At 37.4% G+C, this 21,848-nt stretch overlaps 1 protein-coding gene across 2 annotated transcripts in view; it reads left to right on the top strand.

Annotated features, from left to right (window-relative positions):
* The window catches only part of GNRHR (gonadotropin releasing hormone receptor), a gene marked incomplete at both ends in the record, with an annotated part of 30,870 nt that extends 21,060 nt beyond the window's left edge, over positions 1 to 9,810 (top strand). Inside the window, one exon of one of the 2 annotated variants that reach the window (XM_082629523.1) lies at positions 9,566 to 9,810. In XM_082629523.1, the coding sequence (XP_082485649.1) occupies positions 9,566 to 9,810 (245 nt within the window). The remainder of the gene's footprint in view (positions 1 to 9,565) is intronic. The other variant, XM_082629524.1, reaches the window with a different exon arrangement.
* Positions 9,811 to 21,848: the final 12,038 nt, after the last annotated feature.

Here is a 21,848-nt window from a genome sequence, read left to right as displayed (position 1 = left end):
TCGGAAGGTTTTGCTTTTCTACGCATTTGTCCATTTCTTCCAGGTTGTCCATTTTATTGGCATATAGTTGCTTGTAGGAATCTCTCATGGTCCTTTGTATTTCTGTAGTTTCAGTTGTTACTTCTCCTTTTTCATTTCTAATTCTATTGATTTGAGTCTTCTCCATTTTTTTCTTGATCAGTCTGGCTAATGGTTTATCAAGTTTGTTTATCTTCTCAAAGAACCAGCTTTTAGTTTTACTGATCTTTGCTGCTGTTTCCTTCATTTCTTTTTCATTTATTTCTGATCTGATCTTTATGATTTCCTTCCTTCTGCTAACTTTGGGTTTTTTTTGTTCTTTGTTCTCTAATTGCTTTAGGTGTAAGCTTAGGTTGTTTATTTGAGATGTTTCCTGTTTCTTGAGGTAGGATTGTATTTCTATAAACGTTCCTCTTAGAACTGCTTTTGCTGCATCCCAGAGGTATTGGATCATCATGTTTTCATTGTCATTTGTCTGTAGGTATTTTTTGATTTCCTCTTTGATTTGTTCAGTGATCTCTTGGTTATTTAGTAATGTATTATTTAGCCTCCATGTGTTTGTATTTTTTACAGATTTCTTCTTGTAACTGATATCTAGTCTCATAGTGTTGTGTTTGGAAAAGATACTTGATACAATTTCAGTTTTCTTAAACTTACCAAGGCTTTATGACCCAAGATATGATCTATCCTGGAGAATGTTCCATGAGCACTTGAGAAGAAAGTGTATTCTGTTGTTTTTGGATGGAATGTCCTATAAATATCTATTAAGTCCATCTTGTTTAATGTATCATTTAAAGCTTGTGCTTCCTTATTTATTTTCATTTTGGATGATCTGTCCATTCATGAAAGTGGGGTGTAAATGTCCCCTACTATGATTGTGATACTGTTGATTTCCCCTTTTATGGCTGTTAGCATTTGGCTTATGTATTGAGGTGCTCCTATGTTGGGTGCATAAATATTTACAATTGTTATATCTTCTTCTTGGATTGATCCCTTGATCATTATGTAGTATCTTTCTTTGTCTCTTGTAATAGTCTTTATTTTCAAGTCTATTTTGTGGATATGAGAATTGCTACTCCCGCTTTCTTTTGAATTCCATTTGCATGGAATACCTTATTCCATCCCCTCACTTTCAGTCTGTGTGTGTCCCTAGGTCTGAAGTTGGTCTCTTGTAGTCAGCATATATATGGGTCTTGTTTTTGTATACATTCAGGCAGCCTTTATCTTTTGGTTGGAGCATTTCATCCATTTACATGTAAGGTAGTTATCGATATGTATGTTCCTATTGCCATTTTCTTAATTGTTTTGTGTTTGTTATTGTAGGTCTTTTCCTTCTCTTGTGTTTCCTGCCTAGAGAAGTTCCTTTAGCATTTGTGGTAAAGCTGGTTTGGTGGTGCTGTATTCTCTTAGATTTTGCTTCTCTATAAAGGTTTTAATTTCTCCTTTGAAACTGAATGATATCCTTGCTAGGGAGAGTAATCTTGGTTTTAGATTTTTCCCTTTCATCACTTTAAATATGTTCTGCCACTCCCTTCTGGCTTGCAGAGTTTCTGCTGAAAAATCAGCTGTTAACCTTATGAGGATTCCCTTGTATGTTATTTTTTTTTCCTCGCTGCTTTTCATATTTTTTCTTTGTATTTAATTTTTCATAGTCTGATTAATATGTGTCTTGCATGTTTCTCCTTGGATTTATCCTGTATGGGACTCTCTGTGCTTCTTGGACTTGATTGACTATTTCCTTTCCCATATTAGGGAAGTTTTCAACTATAATCTCTTCCAATATTTTCTCAGTCCTTTTCTCTTTCTCCTCTTCGAATGCGACCCTTATAATTCAAATGTTGGTGCATTTAATCTAGTCCCAGAGGGCTCTGAGACTGTCCTCAATTCTTTTCGTTCTTTTTTCTTTATTCTGCTCTGCAGTAGTTATTTCCACAATTTTATCTTCCAGGTCACTTATCCATTCTTCTGCCTCAGTTATTCTGCCATTGATTCCTTCTAGATAATTTTTAATTTCATCTATTGTGTTTTTCATCATTGTTTGCTCTTTAGTTCTTCTAGGTCCTTGTTAAACATTTCTTGTATCTTTTCCATTCTATTTCCAAGATTTTGGATAATCTGTACTATCATTACTCTGAAATCTTTTTCAGGTAGACTGCCTAGTTCCTCCTCGTTTATTTGGTCTGGTGGGTTTTTACCTTTGTACTTCATCTGCTGCATATTTCTGTCTTCTCATTTTGCTTACGTTACTGTGTTTGGGGTCTCCTTTTCACAGGCTGCAGGTTCGTAGTTCCTGTTGCTTTTGGTGTCTCCCCCCAGTGGCTAAGGTTGGTTCAGTGGGTTGTGTAGGCTTCCTGGTGGAGGGGACTCATGCCTGTGTTCTGGTGGGTGAGGCTGGATTTTGTCTTTCTGGTGGGCAGAACCACGTCCGGTGGTGTGTTTTGTGGTGTCTGTGACCTTATTAAGATTTTAGGCAGCCTCTCTGCTAATGGGTGGGGTTGTGTTCCTTTCTTGCTAGTTGTTTGGCATGGGGTGTCCAGCACTGTAGCCTGCTGGTTGTTGAGTGGAGCTGGGTCCTAGCATTGAGAAGAGGTCTCTGGCAGAGCTTTCACCATTTGATATTACATGGAGCCGGGAATTCTCTCTGGAGGACCCATGTCCTGAACTCAGCTCTCCCACCTCAGAGGCACAGGTCTGATACCTGGCCAGAGCACCAAGACCCTGTCAGCCACACGCCTCAGAAGAAATGGGAGAAAAGGAAGGAAGGAAGGAAGGAAGGAACGAACGAAGGAAGGAAGGAGGGAGGAAAACTAAATAAAATAAAATAAAATAAAATTTTTAAAATTTAAAAAAATCATTAAAAATTTAAAAAGAGAGAGAAAGAAAGAAGAGAGCAACTAAACCAAAAAACAAATCCACCAATGATTACAAGCACTAAAAACTATCCAAAAAAATAATAATAATAACGGACAGACAGAACTGTAGGACAAATGGTAAAAGCAAAGCTATACAGACAAAATCATAAAGAAGCATACACAAACACACCCACAAAAAGAGAAAAAGGAAGATATATATATATATATTAAAAATGGAAGAGAGCAACTAAATCAATAAACAAATCTATCAATGATGATAAACTCTAAATACTAAACTAAGATAAACATAAGACCAGAAACAAATTAGATGCAGAACACAAACCCCAAGTCTACAGTTTCTCCCGAAGTCCACCGTCTCAATTTTGGGATGATTCGTTCTCTATTCAGGTATTCCAGAGATGCAGGGTACATCAAGTTGATTGTGGAGTTTTAATTTGCTGCTCCTGTGGCTGCTGGAAGAGATTTCCCTTTCTCTTCTTTGTTCACACAGCTCCTGGGGTTCAGCTTTGGATTTGGCCCTGCCTCTGCGTATAGGTTGCCTGAGGGCATTTGTTCTTTGCTCAGACAGGAGGGGGTTAGAGAAGCAGCCGATTAGGGGACTCTGGCTCACTCAGGCCGGGGGGAGGGAGGGGTACAGAATGCGGGGCGAGCCTGCAGCGGCAGAGGCCAGCGGGATGTGGCACCAGCCTGAGGTGCGCCATGCGTTCTCCTGGGGAAGTTGTCCCTGGATAATGGGAACCTGGCAGTTGGCAGGCTGCACAGGCTCCTGGGAGGGGAGGTGTGCATAGTGACCTGTGCTTGCACACAGGCTTCTTGGTGGCTGCAGCAGCAGCCTTAGCATTTCATGCCCGTCTCTGGTATCTGTGCCGATAGCCGTGGCTTGTGCCCGTCTCTGGAGCTCGTTTAGGCGGTGCTCAGAATCCCGTCTCCTCACACACCCAGAAACAATTGTCTCTTGCCTCTTAGGCAGCTCCAGACTTTTCCCCAGACTCCATCCCAGCTAGCTGTGGTGCACTAGTCCCCTTCAGGCTGTGTTCACACAGCCAACCCCAGTCCTCTCCCTGGGATCTGACCTCGGAAGCCAGAGCCTCAGCTTCCAGGCCCCACCCACCCTGGCAGGTGAGCAGACAAGTCTCTCAGGCTGGTGAGTGCTGGTAGCACTGATCCTCTGTGCGGGAATCTCTCCGCTTTGCCCTCTGCACCCTGTTGCTGCACTCTCCTCTGTGGCTCCGAATCCTCCCCCTCTTCACCCCCTGTCTCCGCCAGTGAAGGGGCTTCCTAGTGTGTGGAAACTTTTCCTCCTTCACAGCTCCCTCCCAGAGGTGCAGGTCCTGCCCCTATTCTTTTGTCTCTGTTTTTTCTTTTCTCTTCTGCCCTACCCAGGTACGTGTGGAGTTTCTTGCCTTTTGGGAAGTCTGAGGTCTTCTGCCTGCATTCAGTAGGTGTTCTGTAGGAGTTGTTCCACATGTACATATATTTCTGATGTATTTGTGATCTCCACGTCTTACTCCTCCACCATCTTGAAGGTATCTGTGTATTAATTTTGTACCCTGCAACTTTACACAATTAATTGATGAGCTCTCATAGTTTTCTGTTAGCATCTTTAGGTTTTTCTATGTATAATATCATGTCATCTGCAAACAGTGACAGTCCTACTTCCTTTTTTCCAATGTGGATTCCCTTTATTTCTTTTTCTTCTCTGATTGCCATGGCTAGGACTCCCAAAAATATGTTGAAAACAGTGGCAAGAGTGGACATCTTTGTTTTTTCTTGATCTTAGAGGAAATGTTTTCAGCTTTTCACCATTAAGCATGATGTTAGTTGTAGGTTTGTCATATATGGCCTTTATTATGTTGAGGTATGTTCCCTCTATCCGACTTTCTGGAGAGTTTTTATCATAAAAGGGTGTTGAATTTTGTCAAAACCTTTTTCTGCATCTATTGAGATGATCATATGGATTTCATTCTTCAATTTGTTGATATGATGTATCACACAGATTGATTTGCAGGTATTGAAAAATCCTTGCATCCCTGGGATAAATCACACTTGATCATCGTGTGTGATCCTTTTAGTGTGTTATTGGATTCTGTTTGCTAGTATTTTGCTGAGGATTTTTGCGTCTATGCTCATCAGTGATGTTGGCCTGTAATCTTCCTTTTTTGTGTGGTATCTTTGTCTGGTTTTGGTATCAGGGTGATGCTGGCCTCATAGAATGAGTTTGGGAGTGTTTCTACCTCTGCAATTTTTTGGAAGAGTTTCAGAAGGATAGGTGTTAAATCTTCTCTAAATGTTTGATAGAATTCGCCTGTGAAGCCATCCAGTCCCAGACTTTTGTTTGTTGGGAGTTTTTAAATTACAGTTTCAATTTCAATACTTGTGATTGGTCTGTTCATATTTTCTATTTCTTCCTGGTTCAGTCTTGGGAGATTGTACCTTTCTAAGAATTTGTCTCTTTCTTCTAGGTGTTTATTTTATTGGCATGTAGTTGCCTGTAGTAGTCTCTTAAGATCCTTTGTATTTCTGTGGTGTCCATTGTATAATAACTTTCTCCTCTTCCATTTCTAATTTTATTGATTTGAGCCCTCTACCTCTTTTTCCTGATGAGTCTAGCTAAAGTTTTTTTTTTTTTTTTTTTTTTTTTTTTGCGATAGGCGGGCCTCTCACTGTTGTGGCCTCTCCCATTGCAGAGCACAGGCTCTGGACATGCAGGCTCAGTGGCCATGGCTCACGGGCCCAGCCACTCCGCGGCATGTGGGATCTTCCCAGACCGGGTCACGAACTCATGGCCCCTGCATCGGCAGGCGGACTCTCAACCACTGTGCCACCAGGGAAGCCCTAGCTAAAGGTATTTTATCTTTTCAAAGAACCAGTTTTTAGTGTCATTGATCTTTTCTGTTTTCTTCATCTTTATTTCATTTATTTCTGTTCTGATCTTTATGATTTGTTTCCTTATACTAATTTTGGGTTTTGTTTGTTCTTTCCCTAGTTGTTTTAGGTGTAAGTTAGGTTGTTTATTTGATATTTTTCTTATTTCCTGAGGTAAGATTGCATTGCTATAAACTTCCCTCTTAGAACTGCTTTTGCTGCATCCCATAGGTTTTGGATCATCATGCTTTCATTTTCATTTGTCTCTAGGAATTTTTTTATTTACTCTTTGACTTCTGCAGTGATCCATTGGTTGTTTAATAACATGTTGGTTAACCTCCAAGTGCTTGTGTTTTTTACAGTTTTATTTTTTCTTGTAGTTGATTTCTAATCTCATAGCATTGTGGTCGGAAAAGATGCTTGATATGATTTCAATTTTCTTTAATTTACCAAGGTCACTTTGTGGCCCAGCATGTGATAAATTCTGGAGAATGATCCATGTGCACTTGAGAAGAATATGTATTCTGCTGCTTCTGGATGGAATGCTCTATAAATATCAATTAAGTGTATCTGGTCTAATGTGTCACTTAAGGCCTGTGTTTCCATATTGATTTTCTGTCTGGATGATCTATTGATGAAAATGGGGTGTTATAGTCCTCCATTATTATTGTGTTACTGTCAGTTTCCCCTTTGATGGCTGTTAGTATTTGCCTTATATATTGAGGTGCTCCTATGTTGGGTGCATATACATTTACAATTGTTATATTTTTTTGGATTGATCCCTTGATCATTATGTAGTGTTCTTCTTTGTCTCTTGTAACAGTCTTTATTTTAAAGTCTATTTTGTCTGATATGAGTATTGCTACTCCAGCTTTCTTTTGATTTCCATTTGCATGGAATACCTTTTTCCATCCCCTCACTTTCAGTCTGTATGTGTCCCTAGATGTGAAGTGGGTCTCCTGTAGACAGCATATATATGGGTCTTGTTTTTGTATCCCTTCAGCCACTCTGTCTTTTTTGTTGGAGCATTTAATCCATTCATGTTTAAGGTAATTTTCGATAGGTATGTTCTTATTGCCATTTTGTTAATTGTTTTGGATTTGTTTTTGTAGGTCTTTTCTTCCCTTCCTCTTTTGTTCACTTCTCTTGTGATTTGATGACTAACTTTAGTGTTGTATTTGGATTCCTTTTTCTTTTTTGTGTATCTATTGCATATTTTCAATTTTCAGTTTCCATGAGCTTTTGCTATAGCATTCATATATAAACAAGATTGTTTTAAGTTGCTGATCTTTTAATTTCAAATGCACTTCCAATATCCTGCATTTGTGCTCTCCTCACGATTGCTGGGTTTGATATCATATTTGTGTGCAGATGATTTCCTACCTTTACTGTATGTATGCCTTTACTGGTGAGCTTTTCCATTCATAATTTTCTTGATTCTGCTTGTGGCCTTTTCTTTTCTGCCTAGAGAAGTTCCTTTAGCCTTGTTGCAAATCCAGTCTGGTGGTGCTGAATTCTCTTAGCTTTTGCTTGTCTGTGAAGCTTTTGATTTCTCTGTTGAATCTGAATGAGAGCCTTGCTGTGTAGAGTATTCTTGGTTGTAGGTTCTTCCCTTTCATCACTTTAAATATATCATGCCACTCTCCTCTGGCCTGCAGAGTTTCTGCTGAAAAAACAGCTGATAACCTTATGTGGATTCCCTTGTATGTGATTTGTTGCTTTTCCCTTGTTGCTTTTAATATTTACTCTTTGTCTTTAATTTTTTGTCAGTTTGATTACTATGTGTATCAGCTTATTCCTTCTTGGGCTTATCCTGCAACTCTGTGCTTCCTGGACTTGGGTGACTGTTTCCTTTCCCATGTTAGGGAAGTTTTCAGATATTACCTCTTCAAATCTTTCTCAGGTCCTTTCTCTCTCTCTCTCTCCTCTCCTAATTTGAATGTTGGTGCATTTAATGTTGTCCCAGAGGTCTCTTAGACTGTCCTCATTTCTTTTCATTCCTTTTTCTTTATTCTGATCTGTGGCTGTGATTTCCACCATTCTGTCTTCCAGCTCACTAATCCATTCTTCTGCCTTAGTTATTCTGCTATTGATTCCTTCTAGAGTATCTTTCTTTTTAGTTATTGTATTGTTCATCTCTGTTTCACTGTTCTGTAGTTGTTTAGGTCTTTGTTAAACATTTTTTGTATCATCCTGATCTGTGCCTCTATTCTTTTTCCAAGATCTTGGATCATCTTTACTACCATTACTCTGAATTCTTTTTCAGGTAGACTGCCTATCTTCACTTCACTTAATTGTTATTCTGAGGTTCCATCTTGATCGTTCATCTGGGACATATTCCTCTGCCATCTCATTTTGTCTAACTTTCTGTGATTGTGATTTCTGTTCCACAGGCTGCAGGGTTGTAGTTCTTCTTGCTTATGCTGTCTGTCCCCTGGTGGATGAAGCTGTCTAAGAGGCTTGTGCAGGCTTCCTGGTGAAAGGGACTGGTACCTGTCTGCTGATGGGTGGAGCTGGGTCTTGTCCTTCTGGTGGGCAGGGCTGTGTCACGGGGTGCGTTTAGCAGGCAGCAGTGTGCTCAGGAAAACTTTAAGCAGCCTGTCTATTGATGGGTAGAACTGTGCCCCTGCCCTACTGGTTGCTTGGCCTGAGGCATCCCGGCACTGGAGCCTACAGGCTGTTGGGTGGGGCCAGGTCTTGGTGAGAAAATGGCAGCCTCCAAGAGGGCTCATGCCAGTGAGTACTCCCCAGAACTACCACCGCCAGTGTCCTTGCTCCCACAGTGAGCCACAGCAACCATGCATCTCCACAAGAGACCCTCCCCTACTAGCAGGTAATTCTGGCTCAGTCTCTTATGAGGTCACTGTTTTTTTCCCTGAGTTCTGGTGTGCACAAGACCCTGTGTGCACCCTCCAACAGTGGAGTTTCTGTTTCCCCCCGGCCTGCGGAATTCCTGTGATCAAACCCCTGGCCTTCAAAGCCAGACCCTCTGGGAGCTCCTCTTTCCATTGCCTGACCCCCAGGCTGGGGAGCCATACATGGGGCTCAAAACATTCACTCTTACGGGAGAACTTCTGTGGTATAATTACTTTTCAATTTGTGGGCTGCCAACCCAGCATGTATGGGATTTGTTTTTATCATGACTGAGCCCCTCCTACCATCTCATTGAGTCTTCTTCTTTGTCTTTGGATGTAGGCTATCTTTTGGGGTAGGTCCCAGCATGCTTTGTTCAGCAGTTAGTTGTGATTTTGGTGTTTCTGTAAGAAGAGGTGAGCTCCACCATCTTGTCCTCATCCTTCAATGTCCTTAATGCCAACTAGGATTCTGACACTAGTTCCAATGCATGTGTTTCTTCCATGTGCCAAGCTTACATTGCCTCCCACAGTGGCGATGGCACCTCCTGTGGGGCCAGTCAGGAAAGGGGGAATTTATAAATTTATAAAGTAAACATGGTTATGTTGGCATGACAACCAAAAGGTAGGGAATTCAACTCAGCTCAACCTCGGTCTGCTCTCTTAATTTTATATTTTAAGAATTTGAGTAGCCCCTTATTTCAAATCCATTTTAGTTTGATGAAAAATTTATTTTAAGAGCACTACTATCTTTAATATTTTCTATTTATTATGTAACATAGTAGAAAACTTGAAATATAAACAAGGTTTTCAAACAAATTGTCCTTATTAAAAATATTAGAAATTTGCTTCCATTATATTCATCAGGTTGAATTATGATTTTCTCTTCCTTTTTGTCTGTTTTGGTTTTGTAATAAAACTGGTTGTTAAACACCTTCTCTTTTCTCTATCTAAAAGAACTACAACTGAATCAATCCAAGAATAATATACCACAAGCTCGACTGAGGACCCTAAAGATGACGGTTGCATTTGCCACTTCATTTACTGTCTGCTGGACTCCCTACTATGTCCTTGGAATTTGGTATTGGTTTGATCCTGAAATGGTAAACAGGGTGTCAGATCCAGTAAATCACTTCTTCTTTCTCTTTGCTTTTTTAAATCCATGCTTTGATCCACTTATATATGGATATTTCTCTCTGTAATTGTTAGATTACATAGGAAGTCACACAAACTATGTAGGACAAGGTAATGAATTTCCTCTTTTGGGAATGATAAACACAAAGCATATTCCAGCACATTTACATACAAACAAAGCTGGGTTTCAGATTATGGTATTATACTTATCCCTTTGGAAATCACATTGTCAGAAACTCAAATACTAGGAAAATTTTTTTCAGGAAAAATAATTAAATATTTCCTCTTAACCATTAGCTTCTATATTAATCTCTTCACTTTCTGAGCTCCTACAACACATTATATGGGTTTTTAAATCACTTTTTTCTTGTATAATAATATATAAATATTTAAAATAGCCATGGCCTAAGGCAGAGATGCCAAAAAGTAATGCTGAGAAACACAGTCCTAACCTCAGCATGCCTTGGAGAGTTTTTCTCCAAAGGGGCTTAGCAGCAATTAAAATCTTATGCTAAAAACAATAAATACATAGAGCAGAGAGATAGTATTTCCCCTGCCCATGTGATCAGTTTTCCCTTCTATGGTTTAAAAAAACAAAATGCAATGAATCAAATTTTTTCCTTGGCTTCAAAAGCATTCTGATGTTTGGAGTATTCAGCAACCAACCCACCATCCACTGCTCCAACCTGACAAGACTTATAAATAGTTCTCTTTCATCCCATTCTTCACTTGGTACAGGTTGTGAAGTACCTCCATATAAAAGGGAGTTTCAGAGGGACTCATATTTGGATAGGGGGTTAGAACATTCCTCTTGGGCTGTGTAATCTATGGAGTTTGTGGTAAGTAAGTGTAGTAATAATAACACTGTTTTAAAATACAATCATGAAAAGATATATACTGATTATGTTTTATAAATAACATACCTTCTATTTTAGTATCAGGGATTTTTTTCTATCTTCTGATCTTTCTAAATCCATAATCCACAAATCACTAAAAAAAAATAAGAAATCAAGCAAATGCACAAGCAAAAAGTTATTTGATATGTAAAGTTAACTCTGAAAGCCTCAGTTTCACTATATATAGGTCAAAGGAGACAGAAGGGTATTAGAAAAGGGAAAAGAAAAACTCTCTGTAAATGTATAACTAATACCTGCTGATGTTCACATTGAGTGGTATGGTTTCCAAAATATGTCAGCACAATACCTCTTTTAGTTTAGGCCTGTTTCTATCCATTCCATGAAAAAGGGGATAAGATGAAAGGGTTCTATAATATCCATTAAATAAGAAAACCACATAAGGGAATTAAAAGAAATTCAACCACTCTTTAACTTATATTTTAAAAGAAATAGGTAAAATATTATATTCACATGAGGTATGTAGTGTCACACAAAAGATGAAATGTCATTTCCACACATTCCAGGCCTTGTGGAACTGTGGTAAGTAAACTAGTAATTAAACTAATGGTAGGTCTTTCCTTTCCTTATTTTTCTCTTCTCATACTTTGTCTTTTAGTGTTGTAGTGTGTAGTAGTTATTTTTCCACATTCTAGGTTATTTTCCAATTCTGTCTCCATGGGTCCTATTTCTGTCACTGTTGAACTCCTTCCTTCTACTCTTTCATTCATATCTTCATTTTACTAAACTCATACCTTTAATTAGCCAATCAATCCCCCAACTCTACAGTTGAATTGGGCTGGACTCAAATTTGTAATGTGCTAAAATGCTCAAAGTTAACTTTAAAGGTGTGTATACTGATACCAAGAATTTAAAGTTCCACTAGATGACACAGGAATATAGATAAGTCACAACAAAACCATTCTTCTCTACCATCTCTTTATCATACGTATTCTTATTCCCAAACTGATAACAATTCTTACATATGAATTTAAAGGCAAAAATATACAAGATACAATCTAAGGGCTTTGTTAGATATGTGTTTATTGAACATATGTCAGTTTGGCTTTTACACATTCAAGAAACTGTTCTACTTAGATACACTCTCAGGCATTTTTTAATACATTAACTAAAGGGCTATTCAAAATCTTGATGCAGGTGTTTTTAAACTGTGGGCCATGCACAAAACTGTATTACAATGCAACTGCTTTACTTTTATTCCTATTTGTATTATTTTATGCATTTAAAAACATTATCCTGAGAAGGGTTTTTGGCCATAACAGACTGCCAAAGGAGCCAATGTCACAAAAAAGGTTAGGAATTCCCAACTGATTCTGTATATTCATAAAGAAGTTTATTACAGTAAAAATGTATCAGAATGTATTCACCTGATATATATATATATATATATATATATATATATATATATATATATATAATCATAGTAATGTTAATATTGAAACTGTACTGGATTGATTCAATTTGATCACTCGCCATTTTCAACCTTAAAAACTCTCTTAAGGCTCAACATGTAATGAAAAACTTGGCAGAAATAAGTATATTATATAAATGTTGTGGTCTGCAAATTATAATGTGGATATGGATTTATACTAAAATTAATAGTGCAAAAGGTAAATGTGGCTTTTAAGTTAAAGATACATCACTCAACATAGAGTATTGCATATTTGGTATTACAGTCATTTACTCTATTTTCAGTCAAAATAAAAGATGAGGATTCCTTGTAAAAAAGGATATGTTCTGCAGAGTTAATCCAATATATCAGATAATTAAGATTCTATCTTGGATATCTCCTCTTCTATTTGGCATATAAAACTGGTTAAAAAATGGATTTCCTCTTGCTAAATTCAATTTAGTAATACATGACATGAACAAACAACAATGAATTAAAAGATTGTGCAAATTCAATTTCAGCCTACAAAACAGAGATATCATAGCTTAAAACAAACAAACCAAAAATGTTGGAGTACTACAAACATAATCTTCCCAGCAGCATAAATCAGTGTAAATGAGTTAGAAAAAAATTTTAAGTGCTCTGATCTCAGAACTTACTTGGTAGTCACAAAGAGATAATATTTATGAGCAGCTAAAATACATTGGAATTTCATCTATTTTACCTTTAGCCTAGTTTCAAATGTTGAACCAATTCCTGTTGTCTAATTACTATAAATTGTGTCCATAGGAGACTAAATAGAATCAGATTCAATTTAATTTCTAAGATTAATTGATTTAAATCTTCAATTTAATTCTTTTGGTTATTAAGTTTAAAAAATAGGTATAAAACAATAAGTCTAATTTTTAAAATTATATAATATACAAAGTGCATGCATAGGAAAAATAGAATATGTGCAAAAAGTGTTGATATAGTTATCTCTGAATGATTTTTTAAATTTCTTGTGAATACCTGTATCCCAAATTTCCAGAATGAACATATATTGCTTTTCTAATGAGAAAAAGGTACAATATTATATGTGTGTTTGTATGACTTTCGTGCTGTTTCTGTTAGAGTGCTTTCTGCTGTAAGCAATAGAAATGTCAGACTAGACGTGGCATGTTTTCATTTCACATTACAGGAAGTCCAGAAGAAAGCATGCAGAGTTGGTTAGTTCAGAGCTTTGAGTCATTTTCTCTGCTTCCTCTAGGCTTTAGTGATCAGAAACTACTTGTCACCAACTAGAAGTCTCAAAGGCACAAAGAAAGGGTGGCTTCTCACTATACATCTCTCTTTCCCAGAACCCTCAGCACTTCCTCTTAGATTGGCTAGAACTAGAGCACAGGACCAACTCTAAACTATCACTAGCAAAGGAGAAAGGGATTACCCTAAACACCTTAAGGGTATGTTTTATCTTATGGTGAGCAGCACTCAATTTCCCTGAACATTTAGTCACCTGATAACTTTAAAAAAATATTTAGTTCTTTTTTTCCTCTCTCTTTTTTTTCTTTTTTTGTGAGAGCAAGAGGGGAATGTTTTGGGGATCAGAAGACAGAAGTACCTGCTACAATCACCAATTACCTTCTCAAAATAAAATCTATGTATATCACAAAATTTAAATAGCACACAATTTAAACACAAAGAATAAAGGCTAAATATAGTCTTGGTACATTGTAATTACACAATAAATGTAGCCCTAAGGGAAAAGAACAAACTTTATTGTTTTTCACAATCTAAATCCAAACATTTAAACTCCTGTGGTTGGAATCTTCATCTGATGCATAGAGGGTAACTTCCACCCAATTATTGACTTTCTTTTTTATAACTAGTCCATTGGGTAAGAAATTTGCATAAGTTTTAAAAATTCTAACTATCACTTCAGATCAAGAGAATAATTGTCAAATAAATTAATAATTTAAAAATGTGATTAAAACTAAAAAAAAAAAAAAATGTGGCAACCTGAAGTGGATTTCCCATGAAGCTAATGAAACTTAATTTCAAAGCTCCTCGTTTAGCCCCCTCATAAGCCCTGGAAAAGAAGTCTTCCCATGGGTACATGTTTTTATAAAATTCATAAAAATAAGATATAATTGCAATAATTAAGACTATCTCTTTTCACTTTTACTTCCCCTCTGTCACACTCACCCCTCAGATGAGGTGGTGTTGGAATGGCCATGGATAGCTTTGGGATCCAGCCAAGGGGAACTTGAATTAGGTATATATTTACATTGAATCTAGAGGGATATTTTGTGGTTCTTGGTCACTTTCACATGTAGTTAAGTCACTGCTAACCATCACAGTAAGCATCTAGGCATAGTACTAGATAAAATATTGTTACCCTCATACTGACTTACCTGGCATAGAGACAGGAAAGTGTAGGGCCAGAGGTCATATCATGATATGGAGGTCAGAGTATGGTACCAGAACTATTTGAGTAGTGGAGGAGAAGTAGGGTATAAAACGTTCAGAAACTGGTCTACAGAAATTATTTCACTCTTTAGCATGTCCACCCTAAAGTGATTCCCAATAAATCACACCCCTGTGTAAATTACTCTTGCTTCCAACCATGCTTTACCTATGGAAAAGGTAATGGGATATCATTTCTTTGATTAAGCTATAAGGTAAAGGTGATAGGATGTTCCTCCCATGACTCTTGTTACATTATATATGATTATCTTAGCTGACTGAGCCCGAAATTCTCCTGCTGCCCTTGAAGAAGCAAACAGCCACGCTGTGAACTACTTTTGCAGAGAGTACGTGGCACGGAATTGTGGGCAGCCTCTAGAACCTGAGGGTAGCCTCTGGTGGACAGCCAATGAGAAGCTGGGACCCTCAGTCATACAGATGCAATGAAACGAACTCTGCCAACAACCTGATAGCCTGCAAGTGGATTTGTCCTTAGTCAAGCCTACAGAGAAGAGCAAAGCCTGGCCAATATCTTGATTACAGCCTGCTGACACCCGAAACAGAAGACCCAGTCTCATGCCTGGGCTCCACACCCTCAGAAACTGTGAGATAAATGTGTGTCGTTTCAAATCACTATGCTTGTGGTAATTTATTATACAACAATAGAAAACTAATATACTTAGCATGTAAAATTGTAAGAAAAAGATTGGGTCCTCATCAAATCCTAGTTAAAATAGAAATTCTCTCCTTTCAGAAATATACTCAACAATTCAGCATATACAATTATAAATGCCTACATTATTTTTTTCTTTTTGACTGGAAATGTAAAATTTATCAGAATTCCTGTGTTTGTAGGGTACAAAACTGTAGCAGTACTAAAGTCAGTGAGTACATCTGTTTCATGCATCTCAATGTATGCGATTAAATGTTAGGATGTCATTACTTACAAAGAATTTTGAAATTGAAAGAAAAAATTTTAAACTACCACTATATAAAACATAACATTATAAAACATTGTTATACTGAGACATAATTAGGGAGTATGCAGCCAAAATAATTTACGGGAAAAAGTACTTTAGAGTTATGTCAAGCAGTTAATGCTTAAAATTATTACTTTTTTTTTTTTTTTTTTTTAGATTTTGTGATGTTTGTAAAAACTTCAGGCCCCAGAAAACATGAATCCTTCTGATAGGAACTAAGTCTCTGCATTATTTCTAAGACCACTTCCCACTTTCCAAACTTATACACTAGTTCTGGTAAAAGGATTCAAATCTTATTTTCTTGCCAAATTCACTATCCCAGTGATCTCTTCAGAAAGCTAGACTTGCTAGAATGGGGTACTGCCTTATTCCTACCATTCTAATGCCTCCTCTCCATTAGAATGGGACTGAAGTCTGCTCCTAAACCAACTTTAACTAAGGAGTATATGTTATTTTATTTCAGACACCTCTGCTGCAAAATATATACTGGTCTGTGTACCAAAATCTCTAATGCTCCCTACTTTTACAGATTTTTAATTACTATGCTCCACCCACCTGATAGGATGTATCTTTCTGCACTCTCATCCACTGCTTTCTCTGTTACTAGTTGATCTACGGAACTAGTAACTATCTATCACTAAACATGCTGAATGTGTTCTACTTTCTAGGATGCACTTACCATGTTCACTGATAGCTGGTTCTTCTACACTTGCTTGCCCCAATAGATGTAGTTCCCAGGAATACCTTCACAAGGTCTCCAAGTCCATTGCAGATAACAATCCCATGACAAGCTATTTGACAAAATGCAACCACTATCAGAATAGCACTGTCAAATTCAATAGAAGACAGATCCCAAAGAAATAGAAATGCAGAAGCTGACAAAGATTTATCAGAGGAGCGCTCTCTCAACTTTCCACTATTAAACCTTCCTAAACTATATCCTGTTCTCTGTGTTCTCCTATTACAATGGAAGACTTGTCCCTGCTCCTCTTAAAAGCCAATTCCACCCCTTGTGTTGTGGATACCATTCTCTCTCACCTTTCAAGGACATCACTTCTTCAGATATCCCCTTGTCCTCCTATACCATCAATCTCCCCCTTTCTACTAAATAATTCCCACTGCTGTATGAAAATGCTTTTTATCTTGCATCTTAAAAAAAAATCCTCCTCAGCCATATATTCAATTTCAGCTTCACCTCCCACAATCCATTTCTCTACTCTCCCTCCCAGAAAACTTCTCAAGAGTTGTCTGATAACTCCTCTTCCTTACTTCCCTTTTAATCCTCAACACCCGTCATCTTGTAGTCCGTCCTTACTACTCCAGTGAAACTGGTCACCAAAGATCACTCTACTATGAAAACTAATGGTGATTTCTCTGTTCTTGACTTACTGTAATTTTTATCAACATTCAAACAATTGTTTATTCTCTCTGTAAGGAGATCAGGTGAAGGAGGACTGGGCCATATCTTGGAGAATACTGGAGTGGCAGGAGTTGAAAGAGAAAGCTTAATTTGGGAGAGGTCACAAGACAGAGGTGGATTGGGAAATTGTCAAGCACCAGGGAGCTACATGGAAGCTTAACTGATATATGAAGGCCAGCCCTCGCTCTTTGAGTAAATAATATTGCTGTCACAGAGGAACCCCATTGTTGTTTTTCTTATCACTATCTGGTGAATGGCCTTCCATTTTCAGATATCAGCACAATATCCCTTAGCCATTCATGAAAACAGTAATCATCCTAAAACAAGGCTGAGCCCCCATCTGAATAACTATTCTGGGTAGAAATCCAATTTTCATCAGTCTAGTATATTTTTAATTCCACTGAAAACAGGGGGTGGTAATTCCTTAACAAATTGAGAACAAAGCGCAGCATCAATACTTGAGTGGAACTGGACAGTGATGAATTCCTATACCAATTCGCTTCCCACTTGAGACACTCCTCTTAGCTCTGTGAAACCATCCCCTCCCAGCTTTTCTCCTATCTCACTAGGAGTTCTTTCTCAGTTTCATTTTTTCCTCCTTCTATTCTACCTAATATTTATATGGGCTCAGATCTAGGGATTCTTGGTTTATCTGTCTACCCTCTCCCCCTTGGGGATATCACCCAGTCCTGTGTGTGTGTGTGTGTGTGTGTGTGTGTGTGTGTGTATAGTTTATATATATATATATAGAGGGAGAGTTTATATATATATATATATATATATATATATTGAGTTTAAGATATATTAAGATGTGCATGTAGAGGAATCAAGTATAAATTTGGATCTATGAACTTGTAGATTAGAGAAGTCTGAGCTAAATATATAAATTTAATAATATATAATATATAAATATGTATGTACGTGTGCATGTGTTTGTATATGTGTGTATATATATGTTTGTATGTATATGTATATATACATATATATATGTTTGTATGTATATGTATATATACATATATGTTTGTATGTATATGTATATATACACACACATATACAAACACATGCACATGTACACACACATATTTATATATTATATACTATTAAATTTATATATTTAGCTCAGACTTCTCTAAGCTAAAAGTTCATAGGTCCAAATTTGTACTTGATTCCTCTACATGAACATTTTAAACTCAATATATCTTTATTATGTTATAATGAACTCTTTGTTTCTTCCCTAAATCACTCATTTATTCTTTCCATCTCAATGCTGGCACCAAAATATGCCTAACTTGTTCAAGCCAAAATCCAGGATTTATTCTTAATTTATCTCTCCATAGTATCTTATATCTAATCCATCAATAAGTTCAGTCTTCAAAATATTTTCCAAATCTATTTCTCTATTTCTATTGTCATTGACCTAGTCTAATCGAGCATCATCTCTCTCAACCTGATTAGAGCCACAAACTTCTCACCAAGTTCCTCTTGCTCTGCTATAATCCATTCTCCACAATGCAGCCAGAATGCTCGTTATAAATATAATTAAAACGTCACTCCTCTGATTACTCTCTAATGACTCCACATCTCACTTAAAACAAAATCCAAATTTCTTATCTTGGTGTTCTTGAGCAACTCTGAATGATCAATTCTGACTTCAGGCTGAGAGGCTGTGGGACGTTGCCAATGTTAACTTTTTTCCTTCTTCAGTAAAAGGATGGATTTAGTATATCATCATTGTCCCTAAAGAGTGACACAGCAAGACCCACACTGTGGTTCAAGGAAATATATGTGTGTGTGTATAATATATATTTTAAATATTTATAATTTTGTATATATATTTACATGTATATGCTAAGAAAAATGAAATATGTAAAACTCTGTAAAATTCTTTGAGATATTTCAGAGTGCAGATGTAATACAAGTTTGCTGCCTTCATGTTTCTATTCAGTAATGGTGAGAAATACTACCTTTATCAATTAGGATGCTTTAAGCTAGAAGAATGAGAAACCCAATTAAAAATGGCTTAAACAAAAAGAAACTATTTCACATAACAAGCATTCCAGAGATTAGCTGACTCAGAGTTCCAGGAAATTTAGGATTTTGGCATATGCACTATATCAGTTTTTTGATCTCAGGCTTGTCCATTTTGGCCAGGAAAAACCTGAAACGGCTGCAGGAGGCATATCCTCACAGAGTGAGTCCAAAGACACAAAAGGGAATATTTCCATGATGTGTCTATTCTTATCAACAAGGAGAATTTTCTTCAGAAACCCATCCATAGGACTACCTCTCACTTATTATCCTGAGCTGCCTAACATGTCAATGCCTAAACCAGTCAACTCTAAGGAGATTGGAATTTTGACTATTTTAGACCAATCATAACTCAGTATCTAGGGTTAGGGAGAAATCTAGCCTCCCATGAAGCTCATGGCAGCCTTATGTCTGAACAAAATTGATATTCTCTTAACAAGAAAGAAGAGAGATCTCTTACCAAGAAAGAAGGAGCATGATGTCTGTCAACCTGTCTTTCAACAATATGAATGACTAAAGAGAAGCTGTGATTAGATGTCATCAATGACCATCATTTCTGTTCAGTAGAAGTATTAAAAGTGATGGGAGCATCTCCCATTTTGAAGCAATCACTAGATCTATCCACGAAACTTGGTGGTAGGCAAATCTATTTCTTGCCTATTCCTTTCATCCAGAATTGCTCAACATTTGGAACTAAACATGAAATCTCACCAGCAGAGGGCTGAGGATTCATGCAGGTAATTTGTTGTTGCTGCCATTGTTACTTAATATTATCTTAATTGACAATAAAGAATCTTTAGAGTATGTTTATTCTAAACTTGTCATTTTACTAATTATTAAATGAGATATCTCTCTTCCTACCTTATTGGAGATGATAACCTGGACTCAGTATCTATTCCCTCACCTTTGCTTCCTGTTTCTACCACCCTGCATTAACACAACCTTAATCACATTGGTGAGGTTAGTGTCCAGAATAGAAATAGCTGCTGGGAGCTCTATTTCCTGGAATATAAAATCCAGTGTTCCACCCAAAGCCCAGTGATAAGAGGATTGTGAGAGATGACTCTTTCAATACCTTCTTCAGTGAGAACAGTGTTGTCTAGTATGTCCCCACAAGAATGTTTATAGACCTACAACGAATTGTAAGTGATGAAGGTCTCTCTAGAATGCCATCACTGGCAAAGAAGATGTTGCAAATAGCTGTGCCTCTAGGCACTACACCATTGAAAAGGAAATCAGTGACCAACTGTTGGACAGGATTCAGAAGCTAGCGGACCTGAGTGTAGGTTCAGGCTTTCTTGGATTCCTGCTGGTTGGTTGTAAAGCCATTTTCTATTTCTCATTCCTGCTGATAGTTGATTATAGGAACAGTTCTCCATTTACCCAGCTTCCTAGTTTTTCTTAGCTGTATCTGAAGTCTTCAACTTCATCTACTCGGGAGTATTACGCGATTGTGCTTTTATATGAGATAATGGGGCTACCTATATTTGTGTAGAAACCTTAATTACAAGCACTCAGTATACAATAACCTTAACCACATTATCAACAGGATTGTATTCTCCTTCACTGCTTCCCTCAGATTTTATGACGCCTTGCACATTTATGTGACAGAGTTCCATACTAACGTTTTCTCTATCTCCATACCTATCTCCCTCTGTAAACATATATCCCAGTTATCTTTGCTAGAAAAGCCAATCACAAACATTTTCTGTAGCAAAAATTACTAATTCTTTTTCTATTACCTTGCAATGGTAAATATAAGGCATGTCTAAAGGCAGGATCCAGAGTATAAAATGACATCAGAGACAAGAGGAATGGGACTGCAAATAAACTAAGCAACAGAAACAAAAGACTAACACAAAGATCGGTGCAGTCCAGAACGCAATAAGGAAAGCCGTACTGAAAGGAGGTTTAGAGGTAGCCCAAAGAATGAGTTAGAGCAGTGCAAAATTTGGTCCTAGGTCTAGCAGCGCACAGATCACCAGGGAACTTGTCAGAAGTGCAAATTCTCAGCCCCTACCCAAGCATACTGAAGCATAAATGCTAGTGGGGGTCCAACAATCTGCTTTAATAGGCAGGCCAGGAGATTCTGGTGTGTGCTGAAGTTTGATGCCTCCAGGCTAGAGGTGCTGGCTGCCAAACTAAAGATGAGAAAACAAGCCGAAGATGAGAAGGGAGATGATCTGAACATTGTTTCAGTCAAGAAAAAAGATGTGAAATTGGATAGTATAGTTTGAGTCTGTGGTGAACAGTGACTGTGGCTGAATTCATCTTTGGAGTAGGGCTCTGGGCATCCTCTTTCATAAAGGGGTTGAGGTGCCTTTATCATCCAATTAGGGCACATCCAGATGCATTTACAGCATATTGCCTGGAAAGACACAAAAACATGAAGTCCCACTTAGGAATTTTCAGGTTTGTCATCTGTTTTCTACCAATATTAGAAGAAGGTTAAACTTAGGAGCATGATTTATTATATTTTATCTCTAGTCACTGTTGCATAAGCAGTTAAATCAAACAATAAAGTGTCTTGAAAAATATATTTCAATCGTTAACCTACAATGACTTGTCTTTTTATTGCTCTATGGGCAATTTTTAAAAAATATTTCAGGAAAATGTGATATGCATATATCCTAATTCATATACCACTTATGATGATAATTATTCACATTTTGAAAAGGTTTATTTCCTTCGCAAAGGAATTCCCTCTAGGTTCTTCTAGATAGTCTGTAATAATCAGCTTCAAGCCAGTTCAAATGTTACTGCAACATCTTTGGACAGAGAAGCCTGCTTCAAAACTCAGGAGGTTGGCTGCTTTCCAACCATGTTCATGAAGGCCTGACCTCAGGACGTAGTACTTCCTATTCTTTATGATAGTCACGGAAGAGGTATTCCAATTGTTGGGATCTGGGTATAATATACTAGAGAAATA

Source organism: Mesoplodon mirus (assembly GCF_964341445.2).
Source record: "Mesoplodon mirus genome assembly, chromosome: 2".
Classification (NCBI taxonomy): domain Eukaryota; kingdom Metazoa; phylum Chordata; class Mammalia; order Artiodactyla; family Ziphiidae; genus Mesoplodon; species Mesoplodon mirus.
The sequence above is the reverse complement of the archived record's forward strand: the minus strand, read 5'-3'. Positions and strand labels throughout refer to the sequence as shown.